Below are 26459 nucleotides of genomic sequence, written 5' to 3' on the forward strand. Positions count from 1 at the left end.
CTGCCTGGGCCTTGTGATGGGGCTGGTGTGTGCAATCAGGGGGGTACATATGGATTTATTGAAATATGTAATAATGTATTATGGAATTACATGCATTATGTCTATAAAATTATAAATGATGTTCCATGCATTATATGTAAAATGTATCTCAGTGTCTATATATGTATTTTTTCACAGACTCATAGAACAGTTTGAGTGGGAAGGGACCTTAAAGCTCATCTTGATCCAAGCCCTTGATCCTCACCTTCCACTAGCCCAGGTTGCTCCAAGCCTCGGCTACTGAGCTCATCTAAACATCAACCCCCCTTATTTTATAGAATACAGTTAATTCTACCAGAAAAATAGAGATCCTATTCATATTAGTTGTCCTTTCCACTCAGAAGACAGCGAAAAACTAAATTTTGACATAAATCTCCAAATACCAAAGGTCATTATTTCCCTATCAATTAGATTTTAAAACTAGAAATGCTTCTCAAAAAGAAGTTTCTGCCTCGAAAACAAGAAGAGGCTTTAAAGGATGTGATGCTGTCCCTTAGTTCTGCTGTGCAATTCTAGAAGGAATAGTTGAATTTGCACTTTGAAGGTTTTCCACCCTGCAAATGCAGTTAGGGGAAAAAAAACCTCATTATATCTGGGAGGTTTGGGAACTTAAGGACCAGCAAATCAAAGCAAAGGCATTGCTTGGATTTTATCAGTGAGAATATTCGTAAATATTTTGCTGAAAGTCTGTTGCTCGTTGCTCTTTCCTGTAATGAGATGGGGAGAAGGGGATGGAACTTATTGCAATTACTCTCTGAAAGAAAAAAATTGAATTAATGCAAGTGTAGAGGTCCTGAGAGTAGTTCTGTTTAATTAAACTGTTTCTCTGAGGAGAAACTGTTATAAAAACTGTGTATATTCAAGCATTTGCAGTTAATGCAAATATCTCAGATGAAAATCTGGACCATTTCCACGGAAGTCTTGGAATTTAGCGGAGACAAACTGAAGCTGGGAGAAGAAATGTCTCAAAACCTCCCGGACTGGGAGGTGTTTAATTATTAGGGTATAACAGGGCTTGGCTCTGGAAATGTCCCTGTTCTGGAAATTTCCTTGAGGAATTTGTGATCTCCTTTGGGAGCAGGAAGAATCCTTAAATTAATTTTGCCTTAAAAATACCTTTTAGGTATTATGCCTTAAATAATGCCTTAAAGACCTCTGGAAATCCTGCGGTGTCCCAGGTTATGACGAACATCCCGCCTTCAGCCTTCCCTGATTTCTTCTCATCCCACAGTTGCTTCCAGGCCACTTTTCCACCCTCTCCCTGACCCTGAGGCTGTTCCCCACCCTCCCTGAGTGCTGCCTGCTGTTTGAGCCGTGTGTCCCGGGCTGGAGCGTGTCCCGTGTCCGTGTTTCCCTCCTCGGTTCCCAGCGGGATTCGCCGGCTCCCACGCGTTCTTTGCTAATCACCTTTTCCCCTTGTTTGTTTTGTTTTCCAGCTCTCGTAAATGTGAAACTTTGGGCTATTGATCGGCAATGTTTTCAAACAATAATGATGAGGACTGGCCTCATCAAGCATACTGAGTATATGGAATTTTTAAAAAGGTATGACACTCCTTTATTTATCCCCAAATTCAGTGCAACTCCCGTCCCCATCTTTTACCTTTTTTGTTTTTTCCTGAGTGCAGTGTTTGATATGTTTCCTTCTCATGTCTTCAATATTATTATTATTATTATTATTATTATTATTATTATTATTTTTATTTGCTTAAAGCAGGGAGAGCCTTGCTGTGGTTTGGTTTCATTCCTCTTGTGAGTTATTCGTTGGCAAAGAGTCCCACGGCCAAGGTGTGAGAGAAAACCTCTAACATGAGTCATTCCCTGTGTAAGAAAACACCCATTTTTATTAATTTTAATTAATTCCCCCCCCCTTCCTTGGGAAAAATCTGGTTTTTAAACTGTGGTGGAATTTGAAACCCATTTCAGTTGTGTTCTTCTAAAAGTCAAATGTGAGTTTCTAGGGGAAAAAAAAAAAAGCTTGAGGTTGTTGGAAAATGCAGGTTGGATGAGTAAAAAGGAAAACATGAAGCCAAGTCTTTCACTCCTTAACACTCTCAAACGTTCCTTTGGTTTGTGCTGCTGGAACAAACCCTGGAACAATCCCAGGAATCCCCTTCCCTGGGGATTTGCCTTCAGCCACCGGGTTTACAAGAAGAAAAGCCAAATAACCAGAAGCTGGTCCTTCAGCGGGCTGGGAGATGATGGGAGGATTGAAAATTAAGGGAATTAAGCCTTGGAGAGGATCAGGAATGAACAGTCCCTATTATTTAGAGAACTGGGGGGTTCCCCTGGAGAAGAGAAGGCTCCAGGGAGACCTGAGAGTCCCTTCCAGAGCCTAAAGGGGCTCCAGGAGAGCTGGAGAGGGACTGGGGACAAGGGATGGAGGGACAGGACACAGGGAATGGCTTCCTACTGACACAAGGCAGGATTAGATGGGATATTGGGAAGGAATTGTTCCCTGGGAGGGTGGGGAGGCCCTGGCACAGGTTGCCCAGAGAAGCTGTGGCTGCCCCTGGATCCCTGGAAGTGTCCAAGGCCAGGTTGGAGCAACCTGGGCTAGTGGGAGGTGTCCCTGCCCATGGCAGGGGGTGGCACTGGATGAGCTTTAAGGTCCTTTCCAACCCCAACCTGTGTGTGATTCCATGAAATCAAGTCCCAGCAGGGAGGGCCCAGGTCACGTTTCAGCAGCAAAGTGATCCCAAACCGAGGGATGGTGTCACCAAATTGTGGAGCAGGGAAAGACCCAGGTCTGTGTGATGCTTTCAGCCATCCCAGCACTACTGAGATGTTCCTACCCCGGGCTGGTCCCACATCAGAACATCCCCCCTGCAGCATTTCCCCCCTCCAACCCCCTTACCCAGCGCTGGGAGGGCTGGGATTACACCCAGGGGGGATTTATAGGGATGGCAGGTGGGGATGGGATCAAATCCCTCCCCTCTGGGCTCCCTGGCACCTCTGCCAGGGGAAGCTCAGTTTGGAGGCAGCTCATTTTCCACCTTTTGAGGATTATTGCTGCTTTTCCAGGAGTAGCTCCTGTTTTCCAGAGAGAGTTTTTCAGGGAAAAGCGCCGTGGGAAGACCTGGAAGATCTTCCAGTTTGCAAATCTTTGACCCAAGTATGATGCACCCTCTTAAAAAGGGGGTTTGGGATGGAAAAATAATCCCCTCCAGCCACACCAAAGCAGGGGGAACAGATCCCCTAAAGTGGCCAGACTAATTTTGACCCTCCTGTGTCACGTGCTTTTGTTTCTGATCTGCTTTTTGATGTGTTTTCAAACATAAGGCTTCTAAAATCAGAAAAAAACATGCACAGTGCATTCACTTGGACATCCAGTAAAACAAACTCAAGGAATAGCTTGTATTTATTCACCTTTAAATTAGTTTTTCTCTCAGAGGAAGTCGGGACATAGGGAAAAATAAAATAAAAATATAAATTATATGAAGAGTATCAATAATATAAATAATAATTATTATGTTATGTAAATATGTATTTTATGTACTATATCTATTGAGTAATAGTTGTTTATATAGAATAATAAAAATTAAATAAAATAAAGTAGTAAATAATATAAATAAATAATAAAATAATATAATATAAATAAAAATAATAATATAATTTAATATAAATAATAAAATAAATAAATAATAATAAAATAAAATAAAAATAATAATGTAATATAAATAATAAAATAATATAATATAAATAATAAAATAAATAATAATAAAATGATATGATATAAATAATAAAATAAATAAAATAGAAAATAAATAAAATATAAAATAATAAAAATATCTCTGCCCTGGAGGGGCCTGGGAGCTCCACGGGGGATGTTCTGCAGCTCAGGGGTGACATCAAAGGAACCATCAGAGTTTTTTCCAGGTGTCTCAGCTGATGGTCAGCAACAAGCAGGCTCAGGGGAGAAAACAAAACCTGTTGTTGCACCAAAAGGGCTTAAAAAAACCTCCCCTCAGCCACTGCCAAGCCTTGGCCTTCCCCGTGGGCTGGGGGAGGAAAGCCAAGCTGAGCACAAACCCTTTAAACACCCGTTAAGCCTTTAAGCTTTTAGCTTTAATAGAGATTTTCTAGAAGATTGTCGAGATTAATTTGGATTGAGGTTCAGCAAAGCCTGCCCAGCTTTTATTTTATAGCAAACAGTGATGAGGGAACTGAGGGACTTTTCCTCCCGGGGGTCTGAGCTGCTGCCTGTGTGTGGAGTCCCCTCTGGGTGCTCCTTAGGGAGGTTTTGTGAAAGCAAACAGGTATTTCTATTTAAATCTCACAGCTGGAGTTTAGGAGAAGGGTTTCTCCCAGTTGGAGCAGGGGGAAGGTCCTGACAGAATGGTTCTTCCCACTGGGTTTTCCACGTGGGCTCTGGGAACTTGTACCTGTCTCAAGCTCAGCATAATTCCCATTTGGTCCATTAAATGCTCATTTATAAAGGTGTTTTCCTTCTAAATGTTTTTCAGGAAAAACAGGATAAATCCTGAAAACAAGAAGTGTGTCAATATTTGCTTTTATTTGATTTTTTTGGGGGGGGGTTTGGAGGTTTTTTCTTCCCTGTATTAAGTCATGAATGACAATGCTCTTTTGGAGAAATAAATGCAATAGAAACGAAGGTTTAAATGGTGCCTGTCCACAGAAAAGTCAGAGGGGTTGGGCAGCATCATTTCCTGCTGATATTGGTCTAAAAATTACCCTTTTTAATCATGTCATGAGTCACAACAACATAATGATCGTTGCCTCCCATAACGTAAATGGACAAAGCACAAGAGAAAATGAGCTTTTGGGGGTGACACAGGGAGATTCAGTTATTTATTCTCATTTATCCTGCTGAGAACAAGAGCAGCAGGAACATCCCCCCGACACAGTGTCACCCTTTATGTCCAATATTTTCCTTTGAGTGCCAGAAGAAAACCATAAACCCATAAAAAGTGTGTTTTTCGCTTAAGAAATCCAGGTGGACATTCCTAAGGGGTCCTGGGCTGGGAAGGCTGACCCCTGGTTTGCTCCAAAGCGTAGTGGTTCCTACAAAAACTTGGGATAACTCTTCTGAGTTACCTCAAACAACTCTCCTGGAGTCAGGAGCAAGGGAATATCCTCTTTTCCGTGGTTTGTGTGAGGAACCAGGGTGAGGATCCCTTCCTTGATCCTTGAGGTGATCAAAAGCCAGCCTAATCCCCCAGCAGCACCTCCTTCCAGCAGGAGCTGGAAAACCAGGCTGGTTTGGTTTTTTTTTTGATCCCTGTGTCTGTGCTGCAAGACAAATCCCAGCAATGATTCCCTTTGAAACACGGATTTTTGGGAGCCCATTATGTGGCTAAAGCAGTGTCAGCCCGAGGTGGTTCATGGTGCAGCCAACAGTGAAAAGGGAAATTAAATATTGTGCTGTAGGTTGAGCAACTCCTTGTGCTGCAGGGCTGGTTTGGCTGAATTTATCTTTAGCTCTTTCCCAATTAGTGCTTTTTGTCTGTAATTCAATATGTTTGTCCTTACACGAGCGAGGAAGAGCATCACTGTCACAGCTAAAATCAACTGTGCATCTCACTGCACTGTCCATGGTTACAGCATTGGAATGATTCCCTTCTCAAGCCAGCCCTAAAAATAACTCCACTTAAGCAAAATCAGAATATTTCAGTCAAGCAAACAGCAGTTAATCAAATAAATTTGTCCAAGAAATAAAAGGCTTGTGCTCTGGCAACAATTTCCTGCTAAATCATGGAAGTTTAAAGACCAGGATGCCTTGACACAGTGAATATTGCTTTTTTTTTAAAAAAAAAAAGCTTCCTGAAGTTCAATTAAAAGAGGTTGCAGGTTCCAGTCCGTGGTGTAAGTGATGCATCCAAGACCCTGGAGCTGATCAGGAGAACAGAGGGTGGATACTCGGAGTCACCTCGGAGGCAGGATCGAGCTTTGGAAGTGGATCCTGGAAGGAAGTTCCCACATAGACACAATCTCACCTTCAAGGATCTTGTCAGTCCGAGCTTTAACTTCATGTCAAAGCCTTGGATCTGGATGAAGAAGGAAAAAGAGGAGAGAATCTGGAAAAAGAGAGTTAAAGGTTGATGGTGACTTAGGGAAGTTACACTGAGAGAGTTTCAGGGGACTGAATCTGCAACGTGGGGTTTGGCTCCACAAATCCAGCTTTTGTGGGACACTGGGATGTGGGCAAAGTGAACAGGGAGGATAACAGAAAAAGAGGGAAAGGGCCATTATTTCTGTAAGGCAAATAATTCCCTCTGTTCTTAATGCCCAGTGAAATCCAAGGACACAGGTACTGGTTCAAACCAGGAGCCCGTCCAGACCGAGCTCCTTTCCATCCCCAGAGGTTGCTTGGACCATCCCCACTGGAATGCAGGTGCAGTCCAAGACTTTGAAGGCCAAGAGCATCGTCTTGAAAGATGTTCCCAAAAAGGGGTGGTCATCACCCACCTTTGGGGTGCCCAGATTTTCCAAGGCAGCCATAGGATCAAAGAACCACAGACTGGTTTGGCTTGGAAGGGACCTTAAGGGTGGAGAGAAGGAAAAGGCTGTTGGATTTCTGTGGGGAGGATTTGGGGGTGGCTTTATGTGAGAAGCTGTGTGAGGGGGCAGGTGGTGATGATTCCCAAGGTGCCCACAGGAGCTCCTGGGAGGTTCTGGGCTCATCCATGAAGTGTGGAGACCCTTCCATCCAGGTTTTGTGCCATTGCAGTCACCCTGCATGGAAAAACTCCCATGTTCCAGCTTTGGAGACGGCAGGGAATGTTGTGTGCCCGTGCTGTCTGTTGTTCAGCACACGATTCCAGGCTCAGGCTGTGCTGGGGACACCTGAGGGCAGCTCTGAGGGCTGGCTGGCAGGAGGAGCTGGATCAGCCTCTCCACGGTGCCTGGGCAGGCGCTGGAGCAGAACTGAAATGATGCTCCACGGCACCAAACTGTCGATTTTCGCCTGCCCTGTAACAAGAAAAACAATCCTTCTCATTTCACAGTGGGGGGAAGGCCAGGCTCAGGTTTTTCTTGAGGTGGTTTCTGTGCTGAATTGTTTCAGTGGCCGCAGTCTGGTCCCTGTGATCCCTTGTGGTGCTGTCAGTGCACAGGGAGGGCTCTGGGAGGGGGCTGGGGCAGACAGGTCTCAGTAACAGAAGTTTAGTGTTGACCAAGTGTGTTTTAATCAAAGGAAAAGTCTCAATGGAGGCAGGGAAAAGTCTTCTTGCTGCATTATCTGCTGCAGCCCAGGGAAAAGGGACAAGGTGGGCATTGGGTGACCTTGGAGGACTTTTCCAACCTGAATGATTCTGGGATTCTGTGATCCCATTGACAGCATTTTCCCCTATAGTGGCTCTGTCAGTGAGGAAAAACACCTTCAGAGACTCTCTCGTGATCTCAAGAGACACTGGGTCTGATCTGGGTTTAAATTGCTGCCTTCTCCTTATATATTATTCTGATAATTATGGTTCTACTACGCTGATATTCTGATTCTTCTGATAAACTGAAAAGGTGAGATGATGTCAGGAGTTAAATCTTGGATTATTTCTCTTGGTTTTTAGCCTTTAAAAATAATGATGGTTATTTTTACTTTGTATTGTTTGATTTCCAAATCCTGGTTGTTTTTTTTTTTAAAGATGAGTCTTGTCTTTTCTGAGACATGACTTAAGATGTTTGTGTTTTCTGCAGCAGCAAAGGAATCAAGCTCTTCACAGCTCAATGCAGAACATTAGGCATAACTGGAGATTTATTAAGGTGTTGGGGTTTGTTTGAAGTCATGCCTCCTTAAATGATCAGTTTGGATGGAAATATTGCGGGGCTGTTGGTGGGTGGATAGAGCAAGAGGATTGTTTTCTGTTCCTTGCTAAAATGTAGCGAAGATTGGAGTGATTGGGGTGAAAGATGAGGGCTTTACACTGCACATATTAGAGCAGATGAAATTATCAGAGATTCTGATCACATTATGGTGGGACTTAAAATTTAGGGCTCTGGAAAGGCAGCGTGATCTGGGAGTCACTGAGCTCTGGGATGGCTCCACTGAGGTTTCTCTTAGAGGGGATGAGCTGAGCCCAAAATCACTGGGCAAGACTTGTTTGGGTGTTGGTTTGCAGGTGTCTTTATCCATGTGGAATTTGATAGTCTTTACTCCTTAATTTATAAAGCAATTTGATACTGTCAGAGAAAAGCAAAGGCTGTGATCCCTTTCTCCCCTTTCTGGCCCCAGATGTTCCCGGGTTGTCATGCCTGATTTCACCAGGATGCCTGAGTCGGTCCCTTTGAATGGTTCAGAGACTTTCAGCTCCTTCTGAGTGACCAGGATTGGATTAGGAATCTGTAATGGGTTGGAAATCAAAACAGAAGCAGAAACACAGCGGATTTAGAAAAGGGATGTTACAATATTACACCTGAGTGCTCTCAGTCTCAGCAAGGGATGCTCACCTTAAGCAAGGTCAACAGAATAGATCCAGGTCTGTTCCTTAACCTACTTTTTGAAGGATAACTTTCCCCTGACCCATTAACTCTCCTTCCTCTGGGTCCCAAAGCTGGTTTTGGAGCCCTTGGTTATTGTGTGCAGTCACAGGTACTTCAGAGCCCGTCCTGGGGTCTGACATTCCTCATCAAAAGCCATTTATCCCCCAATCCAACGTGTTGCTGTGCCAGACAGTCCCTATCCTTGTGTCTATTTTCATGCTCAAATAACAAAGAGATGCCTCCCAGAGCACCTGACAGCCTCCTGTCCTCAGAGGAGTCTCAGGAGAAGGATTTCAGCAGGGCCAGGTGTCTGCTTGAAAGTATTTTGCTTTTTGATCAGGCAGAGTAAGATGGGCCTTCTCAGCAACATGAGGATTATTGTCTTTAATATTATTGTTTTTCAAATAGTGAGTAACCTGAGTGTTTCTTACTGGCTGAAGTTTGGATCCTGTATCTTTTTTTCCCCCCCTTTCTAAGAAATTCCTGATTTTCACTGCAGTGTCTTTGGTTGCACACTATTAGAAGTCCATGGAAGGGAAGTGCTCCTGCCAGTGCTCATGGAAATGTTGGGTCTGCCAGGCCTTTGGGTTGTGTTTGCTGGGATTTCTTCTCCTCTCAAAACTCCACATTGCCTTGGACAACCAGCTGAGGTCTCTGGTGTAATATTAAGAGAATTCCTACTGGGCTCCAAGGCAACCATGCTAAATACATTAAAATACGTGTCATGGGAGGGAGAGGAAGTCATGGAAAAAGGGCCTTTTTATCCACAGCTGGCTGAAGAGTTTGAGTACAGACTAATTACTAGAAGGATGTTTAGAGTTTGTGTTGGAAAACAAGCCTCTAAGATTGACTGAGAGGGGGTTAAGGTGGGATTTAGGAGCAGTCTCCACTAGGGCAGGGGAAATTTCAAAGGCAGGGACTCAAACTCTTGGTGGTACTGGCAAGGAATAAATCAAGAGCTGCAGTTCAGGAGATCTGGGCTAGATAAAAGAGCAAATACCTTCCCTGGAAAATGGTGCAGGGCAGGACAGATCTCCAGGGAGGAGGGGCATCTGTGTTCTCAAAAGGAGGACATATCCAAATCCATCTTTGTTTGAGGATACTGTCATGGAAGGATTTCAGGAGGAACCTCCTGGGCCAGTGTTGGTGGCAGAAGACCCAACATGGTTGTTGAGGTTACTCAGACCTCTTAAATGAAAAATGCCATTTTCCTAACAGGAATTGTAGCCACCATCTCTGTTTTGCTCTCTAGGAGACTCCTGGTGTGTAGTTTTCCATCCTCTTGCTGTTGTCCTTTTTCCATCTCATTTTTTCAATTGCAGTACTGAGCACTTGGAGAAACCTTTGGCTTCCAGGCAGTGACATGTCCTTCCTGTGACTTCACATGTCCAAGGAAGTCTGGAAATGGGAACTGTACTTCCAGAATTGACTGCCAAAGAAATCCAGCTGGGACTTCTGCCATTTGTAGCCTCGATGGAGGGTTGTGTGGGACTGAGGAGTTAAAAACCTGGTCTTTGGATTTCCAATTTCGATATTTATCAGGGCAAAATACCATAGCAAGCAGTAATACTTACATGATGACCAAGACAAGTAGTTCAGGCAGGATCAGCTTCATTTCCATGGCAACTGCTTAATCACCAGTGGAAAAGGCAAACCTTGTGCTTAAGTGCTGTTTCTTTACATTGGTTTCATTGCTGGCTCTTAAATGGGCTTGTTTTTCCAAGGACTTGATGGGCATGGAAATGCCCATAAACCCTCCAAATACCCTGTGTGGGGTTTGACATCGTATTTTAGACTCTTTTCTCTGTTTCTTCTGCACACTCAAGGTTGTGGTTTGCAGCTCTTTCAGCTGGAGGGTTTCCCCAGCTCCGTTCCCTTCCCTGCACACGCTCCAGCCCTCCGGGTCTCTCCTGCCGTGAGGGGCCCAAAATTAGAACTCCGAGTGATGCCTTTGAGGGCAAACAGTGACCATTCACTGCTCCAGCACTGTCTCAGCTGAGTCCCCTGATTACACCATTCCCAAGCCCTCAAAGCCTCAGGTTTGAGAGGAGGTAGAAAAACCCCTGAAGACACTGAGATTGCTTTGAAACGTTGCAGGAGTTACAATGGAAGTACTTAGCAGTGCATTGACTGGCAGTTTCCTTGTTTTATGAGGGATTCATTGAAGATTCAACTTACTGTGAAGCTCTTTAGGATTTACTGAGTGGGTTCAGTAAAAAAGACCGTGGCAAAAGTGAAAGAAAGAGGTTATTTCTTCCCATTACCTACTTTGCCTTTATTTTCTGTAAATCACCAAGGTCCAACACAGATTCCCAAGCAGAGGCATTTTGAGAACTGTTACTGAAATCTATTTAGGCAGATTATGAAGAGGTGGGTTTCCTTGCTGCTGGAAAAGGCTGGCTGGGAGTTTTGAAGTGAACAAACCAACCCACCTGTCCTGTTTGGTGAGTCGACTTGCATATCAAAGGCTTCAGCCTTCATTTCATCTTTCCTGATGGATGGCTGGCAATTATCACGTTGCCCAGCTAACCCAGCTGTGGATGAGGAACTGATGGAAAAATGGAAATTGATGTCCCTGAAATATTTCCCTTTTTTTTTTTCCCCCGAGCCATTTGATAAACGGTTGTGAGAAATGTATTTCGGGGAGAACAAAGCTCTCATCCAGAGCCTGATTATCTGTCACCTCAGGTAACTCTTAACAAACCCAGAGCCCTGCGGGTGGAGGTGGTGGGGTGATGGTGTAATCCTGCCTGGCTGATTGGAACCCTTTGGGGGGTGATACTTGTTGAGGTCTGTGTTTGCTCGAGTGGCTCTGAGGAGCTTTGGAATCACAGCTTGGAACTGGGCACGTGGGAGCACGGGATGCAGGAATTACTGCAGGTCCTTCTGGAGGAATCTGGAGGGAACAGCTGCAGATAAATCGTGTTGCAAACATAAGACCAAAAGATCAAGAATTAGAGGAAGAACAGGGAGAGTCTTTGGATGAGTCTGGGGGGGGGGGGATGACTCGGGAGCACATCTTGGACTGTGAAGTGTGCGAGGGTTTAAAGGCCAAATTAAATAAAGTTCCAAAGAAGCAGCTCATTAAACCCCAGCCCTCTGCATTGGTTGCAGGGAGGCCACCCTTTGATACCCTTTGGCAGCAGCAGCACAGCTAATTTGGGCCTTGATGTTACAAAAAAGGTGCTGCAGCTTCTGCCAGAGCCGGGAAAACTTGTCAGAGATGAAGCCCCAGCGCAGGAAAAGCTGCTGGTGTTGCTGTTTGGGTGCAGTGAGAGGTGTGAGGGAAATATTGGGATAATGCTGCATTTAATTCATGGGATAATAAGGATGATTCAGGATCATTTCTGTATTTAGAGTGTACCTCTGCAAAATGTGCAGGATGAGGGGTGTGTACATGTCTCAGACTACTCTCTGTCTGTACAATTTATACCTGTATATTGCAATACTGGAATTGTTTTGCATGCCTGCAGCTTGGTGAGCTCAGCAATAGCTGATTTGGCAGGTAAAAGAAGAAATTTGGCTTTAGGAAGTATTTTAAATAATTCCTAAGTGGCTTAGGGGGCTTTTTCTCTGCTCAGAGTGGCAGGTTCTGCTCCTCCGCCTGATACGAAAACCCCTTTAACCCCTTTGACCAGTGATGGAGCAAAGGGAGGATGTCAGACAGTTCCTGAATTAGTTTTTTTCTATTCCTGAGCTTAATTATTATTGCTTTTAGTTATCTAGTGCCTCTCCATTTGTTTCCACTGGGGTCATCACTGTGCTGTGTCAGGGTTTCACCCCACAGGCTGAGTGAGAGCAGAGAAATCCCCACCACAGGTTGGAAAATGTGAGGGATGGGGGTGGCTCCTAAAGCTTGTCCTGCCTGGGCAGCTGCTGGGGTGGGTTTTGTGTGTATCTATGATTTATACAGTTCCAAACATTCCATCTGTCCTCTGGAACATGGAACAAGGTGAGCCAGGGGGTTTGTTTTTCCTTTTAAATAACCCATGGCATGGAATGGGACACTGATTTAACAAGGGAAGAAAACATGTTTGGTGTGACCAGTAGCTTTTACGAGGAAGAAACTCACTCCAAGGGGAATTCTGTGAAGGTAGGATTCATGCCTTTACTTCTGAGTCCATGGAATTCTGAGTATTTGAGGTATTTTTAGCTTGGGATGGTCGGACATCCTGTTTGGATGCAAAGGCCAGGTTGGACAGGGCTTGGAGCAGCCTGGGCTAGTGGAAGGCGTCCCTGCCCATGGCAGGGGGTGGAATGAGGTGGTCCCTTCCCACCCAAACCATCCTGGGATTTTAGAAGGAGGATGGGGCAGTTGAGAGGCCAAGCAGACGAGGCAGCAGCGGGCTCTGAGGTGCTCATGGTTTCACTGGCTTGGACATTGTGGTCCATTTTTATGGAGACAGGGCATTGTGATCCTGTGAGAAGAGGAAGGTTATTTGCCCACTGAGATGTGAAAAAGATGCTTTTCCACCAGGAAAACACGTTAAACAGGGTAAGTTCTTGTTCCTGTGCTGGAAGGTTTAGAAACATCCCCGCGTGTGCCATTGGCAAAGCACATCTTCATTCATCTCTCTCGAGCAGAGCACTGACTTTTTACCTGCTAATTGTTGCATTTTATATAAGCAAAGCCCGAGAAAGATTAAGAACAAAGCCTTTAATGTGATTAGAAGTGGCTGTTTGGGCGTGCATCTCATTATTTGTAATTGTCAGCAGGCTTGGCAATCTGCCTCACCCGCACAAACAGCAGCTTCCCTTCAGAATGGCTGAACAAGCTGGAGTCTGAAGATACAGCAAGTATTGATCTAAAGACAGATTAGTGTAATTAGCACAGAATCACTTGTTACAGAGAGTAGCCATTGGCATTGTCTTTAACTGATCCCGTTCGGAAGCTTTTGTTTGGTGGGAAATCCCCAACCGAGGAAAATTAACTCCTTTGATCGCTAAATTCCCACTGATGAGAGGTTTGGGAAACTGGTTATTTTGTCTTTCTTGCCCCTAATTCGCAGCGTCTCTTATTGTCACGGTGCTGGGAGCCAGTTTTCAGGGGAATTGCTCCCACTGGAGGCTGGGAGTGGCTGGAGCAGGTCGGTGAGGTGGCCAGAAGAAGGGAAGGGCTTGTACTGATGGGCACTTTCCACTTCCCTGAATTGGAAGTGTTGATTTGAGGAAAACAAAGAATCTGGCTCCTATTTGGGAGCTTCCAACTGAAGTGTGGCTGAAGGGGAGTGTGGGAGCTTTCGGCAAAGCTGCTGCTTTGAGCCAAAAAACAGGGACTTGTGTCTGGTAGTTCCAGATCAAGTTCTTTCCTCACTCTTGAGCTGAGCTAAAGCTGCTGCTCAGGTGTGGGCAGATATTTGGGGTGGCCCATTCCCCATCTCTGCCAGTGAAGACACTCTCCAAAAGTCGTGCAGATGTTCCCCAGTGTTTGACCTTGATCTCAGGAGGCTGCTGCTTCCATGAGAGGGTTTTTTGACCACACAATTAAGGCATTTTTCCGTGCCAGGCAGAGCGTTTTCCCCAGGGAACAGCGAGAAGGGTCTTCTCAACACCCTGGGTGGGAGCATTTTCCCAAGGTCTTCCAAGCCAAACTGTGGTAGCACCTAAGAGTAGTTTTTGAATGGCCAAAACTGCAGGGCTCCAATAAAGTAAATATTGAAACAAGTATTCTTGGCTTTCCTGAGGAATTGTTGATGAGTTTTAATGGAAATGGTGGGTTGGTTTTGGTTTGGAAACAACTTTTGTTTGTGCAGCTTTTGTTTGCTGTGTGTTCTTTGAGGGGCTGGGCAGAAGGTTCCTGCTCTGAGGGGTTTTTCTGCCTCTTTAGAAGGTCTCAGCTGCATCTTGATGCTGATATTTAAAAGATAAATCCCTTTTTAGTGCAGATTTTGGTCTGAAAGTAGTGACTGAGAGTGAGAAGATGAAAGCAGAGCAATGTCAGGGATAGGAACCACCTCCACCTCTGGGAGCCTGACCCGGGATCCTCTGCTGGGTTAAATCCCTTCCAACTCCTGGATTTAAATAACTCTGTGGAGTATTTTAGGAATAACAAGCTATCAGCAGCACAGCAAGGTGGAGCAGAGCAAATCCTCAGGATTGAATTCCTGGAGTTGTTTGCATTTGAATGAGGGCAAGCAGAGGAGGAGAACTGGGCTCTCAGCCAGCTGCCAACCCCAACGGAGCGACTGCAATCCCTGGAAGTGTCCAAGGCCAGGTTGGACGGGGCTTGGAGCAACCTGGGCTAGTGGAAGGTGTCCCTGCCCATGGCAGGGGGTGGGACTGGACGGGCTTTAAGGTTCTTTCCAGCCCAAAGCATTCCATGGATCAAGGATTCCATGACTGGGGCTGCACCCCAGGGTGTGGTGACCAAACTCAGTCAGTTCTGACGTGTGGAAAGGAGGAGTAGGTGATATTTCCCTCTTAGGGAAGATTAATCCATGTGAGCAAAAAGATGGATTTTAATTTCTACTCCTAGACCCAATTTGAAGGAGCCTCCCGGGAATCTTGAGAGGAGTTAATGGCTCTCAATGTGCTTAATTACCCGTTAAAGTTCCTTTGTGCTGAGCAGACAGAAGAGGGCTGAGCAGCCTGTGCTGAAGGGCTCATTGAGTCTTTAGCTCAGATAGAAATGAAAGAGGGAGGGGAAAACTCTGGGGTACCACAGGTAACTGCTGGAGAAGTGTCAGGGCAAGACAAACAGTGGATTTTCATGCAATCATGGAATTCCAGAATGGTTTGGGTTGGAAGGAACCTTAAAGCCCATCTCATCCCACCCCCTGCCATGGGCAGGGACACCTCCCACTAGCCCAGGCTGCTCCAACCTGGCCTTGGACACTTCCAGGGATCCAGGGGCAGCCACAGCTTCTCTGGGCAACCTGGGCCAGGGCCTCCCCACCCTCCCAGGGAACAATTCCTTCCCAGTATTCCTCTGGTAGTGGGAAGCCATTTGGAAGATGAAAGACAAAAGCAGTGTTCGGGTTCCACAGGGACACCCTGCCCAGCAAACTTAGGGATGAGCTTCTGAGCCATAAATGAGTGTGGAAATTCTGTTCTGAGGGGGAAGAGCTCTCCCAGGCTGAGAGTCTCCCTTTTGGGATGTGTGTTCCTGAGGAAAGGAGTCCCAGGACAGTGTGAGTGCCTGGCTGGGATCACCAGCACCAAAGGGTGGATTTATTTCAGGGAGCCCATTCTGATCTCACACGTTGTTGTTAATAATGGTACAAATCACTCTTTGGAAGTGAGCTGAGGTAACCTTAGTCATGTCACTAATGGCAGCATTTTGTCTGCAGCACCTTTAAAAGTCCCCTAAATCCTGATCTATTAATGCTTTTATGGGCAGTCCGAGCCTTGTCTCGTTTTCCTGCATCGAGTACATTTGCACATCATAATGATCATTTTATGCATTTGTCCTCTGCCTGCATGGGATGAATTTTTAATGTGCTAGCAGAGGGTGATGTTTTTATTGCTTTTATGAGCATCAGGAATGCATTTTATATTCAATTATATGCTGTCTCTGGGAATATCACACAAGTGACTTGCCAATAAATACATCTCAGAGATTACCAGAAACTAAGGGGGACAGTAATCACCAGAGTGTGGGAATTGAGCAGGGACTCCAAAAGATACAAGTTAATGCTTATTAGGAAGAATAATTTAAGCTGATAAGTATTTCTGGGAGAAGATGAAGAGAGTTTCTAGAGCTCAATGAAGACAAACTCCCCGTGTGCCCCAGCAGTTCACAATGCAATTAGAAATATGTATTTTAAAGGGTCGAGGAAGGAAGAAAAGGGCATTACATGCAGTGGAAGTGATCTCAAAGAACGTGTTTGCAGGTTTTGTGCTGTTAAATTGAGCTATAGATGAAGACAAATCAGGCTTAGGCTGAAGTGCCCTCAGAGGAATGGTAAAAATCCTTAACTTCTTAATAATTTAGAGAATTCCAGCTGACCTGCAGTGAATTACTGTTCTGCTAAGCTGCTGACAAGGAGGGTGAGGAGAACCAGCTGCCCAAAGCACACCACGAGTCAATAAGATGCTGATTTTAACAAGAAAAACTGCTGGAGCCACAGAACTTGGAGGATAAAATTCCAAGCAGATCGGAATATGCGCGTGCACGAACACACAGCCACGGGATTTGTGCTGCTCTGCCCAGGGCTGGGAAGATAAAGGGTGTTATTCCAAACAAATCAATTAATTTGTCTTGCTGCTTGAAACAAAATAAAGAGTGAGCCCTGATCCGGAGGAGGGAAACGCAGGAGGAATCAACCCTGGCTTTGGGAGCACGGAATAACAGAGTGGTTCATGTTTGGGATCTGCTGGTGCAGAACAGGATGTGGGGCTGAGCCAAACCAACACAGGGCAGGTGTCCTGTCCAACACAGCCTCTGCTGCCCTGCAGTTGTAGGGAAGGGAGGTGCTCGGCATCTCCTGCTTCCTCTGAGGAGGGTTTGAGTCCATGACCTGGATTTGCCCCCCCAAACAGCCAGAAATCCAGGAGCTTTTGTTCCTGTGTGGTTTTAGATGATGGGATAAACTGATGTTTCAATAAATTCCCATCCTGCACCAGCAAACTGTTCCCAGCACCATCTTCACAGGGTCCTGGATGTCCGAGGGACACCTGATCAGGGACAGTCTCCCTGAGCCACTGAGATCTGCTACAACCCCCACTGGATTTGGGTTAGAGAGAGGAAAAGCACGTCTTGATGAGGAAATATCCAACCTTGTCTTCCAGGTTCCCACAGGAATAGAGCTCCAGCCCACACGGTGCTGGTCTGGAACTTTCCTTATTGCTGGAAATGGGGGAATGAGAGAAAAAGCTCAGTTTATCTGATTTTCAGTTCCCTTGGGCCTTGCCTTCCTTCACCTCTGAGAGGATCTTCACCATCTGATCTTTCTCCCAGGGAGGTAACACCCACTCTGAATCCGCATCAAATGACAAATGGGTTGTTCCAGCAGCTGTTAATGGGGTTTTTGGGAGGAGGTTATTGGAGAGGACCTTATTTTAAGTCAATCCTTGTGTGCTCACCCCGGTGCTGCTGCCGTGATCTCCATGCCTGGTCCCCAAATGGGATATTGGATACGTGTGAACTATTAAAGGGCATTTTGTTAGGCATTAATCACCCAAGAGGAGCACACTGAGTCATCCACAAACTTGAGGAATGATCCTCAGTAAATCAGAGATGACAGTGAACCAGGGATGGATTTATGGGAAGTGCTTCCAACACCTGTTGTTCACCCCTTTTAACTGTATTTTGGTAGCTGTCAATGAGTCATTTTAATCTGATGTGTTCCCTCCCAAACATATATAATGGGGGGTTTAATCAAGGTGCCGCGTGGCCTTGAATAAATCAATGTACAGAGCATAAAACCTGTCAGCCAGCCATAATCTTACCACCATGACCTTCTTTCTGTGAAGCTTTCATGTAGCAGCAGAAGAAACAGTGGGAAAGTAGGACAGGCTGGATAGAACAAAATGAAACATCTGTTGGGATTCACGTGGGGACAAATCCAATGAGTTGGAAGGACCCTTAAAGCCCATCTCATCCCACCCCTGCCATGGGCAGGGACACCTCCCACTAGCCCAGGTTGCTCCAAGCCCTGTCCAACCTGGCCTTGGACACTTCCAGGGATCCAGGGGCAGCCACAGCTTCTCTGGGCAACCTGTGCCAGGGTCTCCCCATCCTTACAGGGAACAATTCCTTCCCAATATTCCTCTGGTAGTGGGAAGCCATTTGGAAGATAAAAGACAAAAGCAGTGTTCGGGTTCCACAGGGACACCTTGCCCAGTAAACTTAGGGATGAGTTTCTGAGCCATAAATGAGTGTGGAAATTCTGTTCTGAGTGGGAAGAGCTCTCCCAGGCTGAGAGTCTCCCTTTTGGGATGTGTGTTCGTCAGGAAAGGAGTCCCAGAGACAGTGTGAGTGCCTGGCTGGGATCACCAGCACCAAAGGGTGGATTTGGGGGGGTTATCTGTTATCCAACAGATCTTATTGGATCCAACGCCAAATTCCCCCCAAATTCCCCCTCTGATGGCTGAGAGTGGCTGTTGGGTGGATCAGCTGCCCCGTGGCTGGTGGGTCTCGCTCCTCACCGGTGGTTTCCCCCTCCTCCAAACTGCTTTGTCCCTGGAATGTGTCGCCCATTTCCATCCATCCCCGTGGCTGCGTCTCCGCTCATCCAAACCCGGGATGCTCCCGTTGGAATGTTGTGTGTGTTGGGTGTCAGAAATGGGATGGGCCTGGGAGTGTCAGGATCGGGGAGCTGGTTTTGGGGTCGCAGCCCCAAAGGAAGTGAGAAGCAAAGATGGTTTGACAGGAGCACAACAGAACAATGATTTTGAATCATTGGATTGACTTCCCAGCACGGTTGGTTTTGGTTTGTTCAGGGGGTTTTATTGCCCATTTCGTTGCTTGCCTGTCTGACATATTCCCAAGATTATGTTTTCGTAAACAATTGAATTTTGGAACCGTATGTCGAGTCTGTCAAGTTTATTTGATTATTTCTCCAATACAGTCCAAGCCCCTTGAAAATCCTCAATCCCTGATTCATTTTCAGCCGCAGAGGCTTCACTGTGCAGAGCAAATTTTGGATTTCTCAGTTGTGAAGGTGAAGGGAGGAGAAAATCAACAGCATCATGGCCTCAGAAATCCTCCTTCTCTTTGTTTTAATTCAGAAAGGGAATGAGGCTTATCCTGGAGAAAGAGAGGGTTCCCAGGGATGGCTTTGGAGGTGTTTGGGATGCTGAGGCTCCTGAAACATGGAGTAGCACGTGTTTCAAGTAGATCCAGGCTCAGCTCAGGCAGAAGTCCTGGTAGCATCCATAAAAAGGCATTCAGGGATGACAGAGCTCTTCCAGGGAAAGACAAAGAGCAACAGCAGCAGCATTCCCAAGGGTATGGATAAAAGCCATTAGAAAGAAGGAATTAAGATGAGCTGCCATCTGTCAGCCTTCAGAGCTTCGGGGAGGATAAATGGGAGGATAAATATTGCACCCAAATCAATAACATGGGTGGGAGCAGTGCTGGGAGAGCAGCTCGGCTCTGGGTGGGAAGGGATGGGAGAATGGGCAGGGTCTGGCTTGGAAGGGATGGGAGCAGTGCTGGGAGAGATCTCAGTATTACACAGAATCCCAGGATGGGTCAGGCTGGAAGGGACCACAGAGGGGATCTGGTGCCACCTCCCTGCTCCAGCAGGGCCAGCCCAGAGCACACGGCACAGGAGTGTGTCCAGATGGGGCTGGAATATCCCCAGGGAGGAGACTTCACACACTGTAGACAATCTGTTCAGGGCTGGGTCACTGCCCAGCCAAGAAGTTCTTCCTCCTGTCCAGCTGCAACTTCCTGGGCATCAGTTCCTGCCCGTTCCTCCTGTGCCATTGCTGGGCCCCCCGAGCAGAGCCTGCTCCATCCTCTGCCCCCTCCCTGCAGCCCCTGCAGCCATGGCTGAGGGCCCCTCTCAGGGTCTGCTCTGGAGGCTGAACAGCCCCAGCTCCCTCAGCCTTTGCTGCTCCCAGAGCTGCTCCATCCCTTGGGCATCTCCTCTGGCCCCTCTCCAGGAGCTCCCTGTCTCCTTCAGGTCCCTTTGGTTTGGCGGGCGCTGGAAGAAGTTTCCCGGGAGAACATGAAACGCTTGTGATTCATCTGATCTTAAAAACATTCACAGCTCATTTTTCTTTTGTATAAATGTAATTACGAAGACAGAAAATTATGGTAATCTTTGTAATCCGTTGGTTTAATGGGGCTGGTTGAAGGGAGGGGAGCAGCATTCCAGCAGCAAACAGCTCCCTGCCTGGCAAATAGTGTTGTCAGGGGCTCCGTGAAAAGGAGATTATTGTGACAATTTGCTGTCAAGAGCAGCAGAGATCTGTGAGAGACAACACGCCTGCCTTCAGCTGGGCCTGGAGATGCCCAATTTGGGGGAGTGGGACAGAGCAGGGTGTGCGTGCAAATGCCACTTGTCACTTCTTTCCACTCATGGGGTGTTCACTGCGTTGATCAGTGTTTGAGGATCCCTTTGGAGTCACAGCTGAGTCTTTCACAAAGGGCTTTTGTTCCCTAGGCACCAGCACCTTGTGTGAGGTGATGGGCTGTGTTGCAGTTGTAGTTTCAGTCTACAAGGCTGGGCTGGGCAGGGCTTGGAGCAACCTGGGCTAGTGGGAGGTGTTTCTGCCCGTGGCAGGGGGTGGAACTGGGTGGACTTGAAGGTCCCTTCCAACCCAAACCATTCTGGAGTTCTGTGATATAATAATGTTGGAATAGACAGGGGAGATGGAAGGTACAGAAGCTTTACTTCAGACCTGCAGGTATAATTTGATTTGCAAATATGAAGAAGTACCAACTGCTGGAGCAGAGATTGTCCCACAACAGACTCTAGGGATTAAAGCAGGTGTAGTTTCCCTCCCTGAGGAGGCACAGGAGCAGCACTGCTGGGAGTGTGAATCCTCTGCCTCGAGATGAGTAACCAGAACTGTGCCTGCTTGAAGTTCAGTGATGTTTCCAGAGTAGTTGCTGCTGCTGAGTTTTTGTAGCTCTTTGGGAGCAATTGTCCTTTTCAGGATGAATCATCCTGAATGAATTCATCTACAATGGGAGAAGGGGTTCATATACCTGCTAATTTCTCTGCCTCCCTCTCATCATGACAAGCAACAATTGAATTTTTCTGTGAAATTGTACAATCTCCCCCGTGACTGACAAACGAGATGCAGTGGGAGGGCTGTGTCTGATAATGAACCTTGTCAGGGATTGACAGGAGCAAGGGAAAATAATACTCTGGAGTTTTTGTGCAGCCTGTTGAACACAAACAGAGCTCGGGCTGGAATGGGGTGCCTGGAATGCTCAAAACCCATGTAGATGTGGTGCCTGGGACATGGTTTCCTGGTGGACATGGCAGTGTTGGACTTGATGATCTTGGAGGGCTTTTCCACCTTAATGATTCCAGGGTGTGCCACCAAATCCTTTTGTGGATATTTCGCATTCCCTGCAGGGAAAACAGGAGTTTTGGCCTCAGGATGTCAGCAGAGCCTTCATCCCTTTGCATCCTTGTTATCCTTTCACATTGAAAGGAAAAATGCCATCCTTGGCACTTGTTTTACTTGGAGGGAAAAGATCAGTTCAGTTGTTTCCCGTGTCTCTCCCATTTTCCTACACTTTGGATATAACCAGATACCTGAAAACAAACTCACCACAACCCCCTTGCAGGAGTTTATTTACCAGAGTAAGGGCTGTGTAATGAGGGGCAGAGCTTTCAAACTGGAGCTGTAACATTTTCGCCCTCTCCAAAATGAATAACTGTGAATTGTTTTAATGCTTGGATGGCTTTAGCACAGCAGAAAAGTCGTCTGCAACACCTGTAGAGTGAATCTGTTCTTCCTTCCTCAGAGCTGTGTTGCATGAGCTGATTCTAAGGAATAAGTGTAAATAAAGGGATCAGGCTTTATTCCAGAATCAGCTTTTTTTTTTAGCTGTCTTTGCCTGGATTAACATGGCAGGGAAAGGATCTGCCCCCTAAGAGAGAAATTTGGTGTGGGAGCAATAATTGTCATTGTTGCTGTTGTTTTTCCTTCTGAAACTGTCTTCTACAAGATCCCACATCCCTGGAAGTGTGCAAGGCCAGGTTGGACGGGGCTTGGAGCAACCTGGGCTAGTGGGAGGTGTCCCTGCCCATGGCAGGGGGTGGCCCTGGATGAGCTTTAAGGTCCCTCCAAACCCAAACCATTCCAGGATTCTGTGATCCTCTGGTGCAACACGTCCCAGCACAAGAAGGCAAAAAGAAAACAACATGAAAGATTACACAGTAAGTTTATCAATAAGGCTGTAAACACATTTCTTAGTTATTTTTTTCCAAGACCATGGTCCTGATGGAGCCAGGGGTCCCTTCCTGCCACAACTGGGTGACCAGTGGGCACCTGCCTGTACAGCTTGAGTTTTTCCAAACCCCTTTTTTTGTGGGTTTCTTCAATTAGGCAGCAGCTTGTCCTGCAGAAGATTCAGCCTCAGTTCTTTCAGAGTGGAGAGACAGAGCTGTTGGGGCCTCCTAAATGTGGGGAGCAAAGACACGAGCACTTTTCAACCTTCACTCCAGTTGGGTGCCAAAACTCAGGAGTTTTAGGGAACTCAGGCTTCATTTCCTTCTACTGTCATGTTTTGAGTTTTGAGCTGTGCATTCCCAACCAAGGCAGGGAACAGTGGCAACAACTGCATTTGTTGGGGTGCCAGCCTGGAATAAAAGAGAAAGGTTTTGTTCCAGAGTTAACCCAGGAGGATCATCTGCATGGAGCTGGATGAACACTCTCAATGAACAGCCTTCCAAAGTTTGGGAGACACATCTTGGAATGGATTTAGGAAGTGAATAGTTGCTTTTGTGCTGGGCTGAGGGAAGAAGAGCCAAGAACCCTGTGGAGTTTTCCTGTGTGTCAGAAGACAAATGTCCTGTCACAGTGTTGGCAGCTCTGCCACCGAGTGGCTTTTAGGCTGAAATCCACCCCTTGGGGCACAGCCAGGATTGCTTGGAAGCCCTTGCTGGTTTTGTACGGGAGTAATCCCATGGGATGGATCACAGGGATGAACCGAAGCCCTGCTAACGGGGGATGATCTTCTCCCTGGGTGACTGCACATCCCCAGGGATGGAACCCAGCCTTTCCCACCTCCTTTGGGTTGGGCACATCCTTGCTTTTGTACCAGGACAGAGACTCACGGGGGATGTTTCAGCACAGCTGTTTTTTCCCAGAGTTTGGCAGCTGGTGTTGGGCACGTTGAGCTCCCTGGGAAAACGTGTCTCGCTCGGAGCCAGCCGGAATAGCTGCAGACACCCAGCAATTCCCCACAGCCCCTCCCCAGGAACAGGGACTGTCAGCCCCTACACAGTGTTCCACAGCTGAGGAGTGTGGAACACAGCCAGCAAAAGTCACTTCTCCTCACCAGCAGGAGCTGCTCCTCCTTTCCCTGTCAGAGCCCAGGGGGAATCAGGGAAGGGAGTCTGGAGAAGGTGCGGGGCTGCTCCTCATCCTGTCACCTCATGGCAGTCCCACATCTTTTCTGCTCCAGCACTGGGATGGTCGTGGATTAAAATAATCAGCTTTATTGGCACTTGGGGTTAAAACTGAATTTCCTGAAGTTAGGGATGTGCTTTGCCTCGTTGTGCCTCTGGAGCTGCTGTCCCTGCCCAGAGGAGGTGACAGGGATGTTTCAAGATCTTCATTGCTGACAGGATTTAAGGAGCAGTTGGAGAGGAACTTCTTGGAAAACTCTGGGTTTACTTGATGCTGCTTTGTTTGGCAAAGCAGTCACTTCTTGATGAGCTGGAGCTGCATTTGCTGTGATTTCTTCTACCATAAATAATGAATGCATTGAACCCAGTGTTTGCTTTTCTATATGTTCAGGCTTTTTCACAGGTCTCACACAGCTGTAGAAAACGAAATACAATTTTTTACACCTCTTGCTGTGCTGATCAGAGATTTCCTTGGAGTTTTTCTGTTCCCCTTTGCCTCCCTAACATGTGTTTTCCCACTTGGAGCAATTTGCAGCTCAGCTGTTTTGCTCTAAGCTCTCCCTTGGGAGCTGAGGCTCCATTTTCCTTTCAATGCAAGTACCCACATGGAAATAACCTTCAAAACACTCATTTTTGTATTCAGCTCTTTCAATCATACAGGCAGGTTTGGGAGGAAATCAAGGATCTGTTTGATGAATCCATTTAATATTGTCCTGCAGAGAGCAGAGGTGTGTTTTTATTGACCTGGAGAATCAAGTCCTGTAAGGCCTTTTCTCCTGAGAGTCAAATATTTGGCTGCATTGTCACTTCTGGCTGTTCAGGATGATATTGGCCCATCATAAACCTGGGATATTAATGGGGTAATTCCCTGATATGCTGGAGCTGGAGCTTGTTTTCTCAACAAGCTGATTTTCCCATTACACGCTCTGTTGCTGAGTTTAAGTTGTAATCTCTTCTCATGGTAAGATTTGGAATTTGTTCAGAGCTCATGGGCTATTTCCCTGGTTTTTATGGACTTGGCCTATAGTGGATGTCTCCCACTGCCCTCCCCTGGATTGCATAATTATCCAGAAAAAAATACTCCCTCAATTTGGGAGTGTAATGGTGCAACCACAGTAAAATCCGTCCCCTTTTCCAACGCTGTTATCTTCTCCCATAAGTTTATTCCTCATTTGGGAATGCTGGAATTGGTATAATGAACCTGCATTTTATACTTAGGCCCAAACATCACATAATTCCTTTTCAGTGCTTCCTGTCTGCTGCTGTTGTGTTTTTGGACCTGTGTGTTTCCAGCTGTAAAAGTGCCCTTCCTAAGGAAAAAAAAAGTGTTACTGAGAGGATGAAAAGTCCTATTTTTCTGCATTTATTTGGCCAGGTCTGTCTTGTTACCATTACATAGATTCAGCTGAAGCTACTTTTTTAATAAAAAGGAGGCAAATAGTCCTAGAATTTAGGCTGGAAAAGACCTTTAGGATCATTAATTCCATAAGTTCCCTCAACTTCCAGGGATGGGGCATCCACCTTTTCTCTGGGCAATGGTGCATTTTGGGTTCTATTTACCACTCAGAAGGAAATGCTTCCAGCAGCTCCCTTGGCTCCTCATTATCCACATTCCTGGAATCGGACCGGAGCACTGGGAATGTCAGTGCAACACTGGGAGCGCAGGACTGTGTTCACACCATGTAATGGAGTGTGGGGAAGCAACTCCTCAGAAACTGTTCTTGGAAACAGCCTTGGCAGAGCTCTGCCCTCTCCTCTTTCATGTGGGTGCATTGTTAATTAGTCTGTGGAGGACAAGTGGTTTTAATTAAAGCAGGTGCAGTGCTGCTCTCCTGCCTCTGGAATGAACAGCGTGTCTGGGTCTCGCTCAGCACCGCTTGGGAATATTGATGAACAGCAGGTTTTTAGGGAAAGCAGGGAGGGAGAAACCAGGCTGTAGCAGAATCCCAGGCTGGAGGAGGTTGGGAAGGGCCATCTGGAGCTCACCTGGCCCAGCCCCCTGTTCAGGTTGCTGGTTGCTCAGGATCGTGTCCACTTGGCCAAGAAGGACAATTCCCAGCCTTGCTGGGTGGGCTGGAAGGCAGTGGAGATACAGCTTTAAGGTCAGGGTCCTTGCTGGAGGTTTGGAGACCCGATTTCTTATCCCTCCTCCTGCTCCAGACTGAATTCCACCTCGTTCTCGTGGCCCTGGGTCACTGGGCTCCTTGTTCCAGCCGGCAGGTCCAGCCTGGCCCTGTGCTGAGGGCAATGCTGCCAAACAAGGGGAAAAGCTGCCTTTTTGGCAAAAGAAAACCAACAAAGTCGGGTATAAACCCCCCAGTGAAGTCTTCAGTTCCTCCTGGAGTGTTGGGTGGGGGTCTGTAGGTGCCCCGTGCCCTTGGCAGCTCCGTGCTCCGCGTTTCCTGTGTCCGTGTGTGGTTTCCAGCTTTTCCCCGGTGCTGCTCGGAGCTGACCCTCTCTGCCCTCTTTAATATTGGATTTAATTTCTGGTGGGCTGGAAGCAGACCAGGAAAACTGTGCCCAGCCACAGATGTGACTGAGCAGACCTGTGGTGCAGATGGATTCCACTGGATCCCGGATGGATTCTTGGTTGGTCCCAGCTTTACAGGTGGTTCTCCAGAGGTTTTACTGCAAGTGCTCTCCCATCATCCCAAAACACATCTTGGCTGCTGGAAAGGGATCAGATTTCCACTGTTTGCTGCTTTTCTTGTTCAGCCCCAGAGGACGAGGGCAAAATATCCCTGGAAGAGAGAGGAGAGGTGCAGCTGGAACTGTGTCCTGGCTAAAGGGATCCATTAACTGAGGTTTCTCTTCTGTTGCAGCGTTCCCACATTCCAGAGCCTTCCCGAGGAGATACTCAGTAAGCTTGCAGATGTCCTTGAAGAGGTAAGTGCTTTTAATATTGAGATTTTGAGAGTCCAGAACCTTCCAGTGGCAACATCCAGGCTCTGTTGTTCCCCAAGAACAGCTTCCCAGTTGTGCTCCCAGTTGTGGTTGACTTTT

At 46.7% G+C, this 26459-nt stretch overlaps 1 protein-coding gene across 4 annotated transcripts in view; it reads left to right on the forward strand.

The window, feature by feature from the left end:
* PRKG1 (protein kinase cGMP-dependent 1) overlaps positions 1–26459 on the forward strand; it is a 358823-nt gene that overhangs the window by 213476 nt on the left and 118888 nt on the right. For all 4 annotated transcript variants that reach the window (XM_027692990.1, XM_027692989.1, XM_027692991.1 and 1 more), the window contains 2 exons: positions 1476–1581; positions 26279–26342. In XM_027692990.1, coding sequence (XP_027548791.1) covers positions 1476–1581; positions 26279–26342 — 170 coding nt within the window. The remainder of the gene's footprint in view (positions 1–1475; positions 1582–26278; positions 26343–26459) is intronic.

Source organism: Neopelma chrysocephalum, unplaced genomic scaffold, assembly GCF_003984885.1.
Source record: "Neopelma chrysocephalum unplaced genomic scaffold, ASM398488v2 Primary Assembly neopelma1_89, whole genome shotgun sequence".
NCBI classification, from domain to species: domain Eukaryota; kingdom Metazoa; phylum Chordata; class Aves; order Passeriformes; family Pipridae; genus Neopelma; species Neopelma chrysocephalum.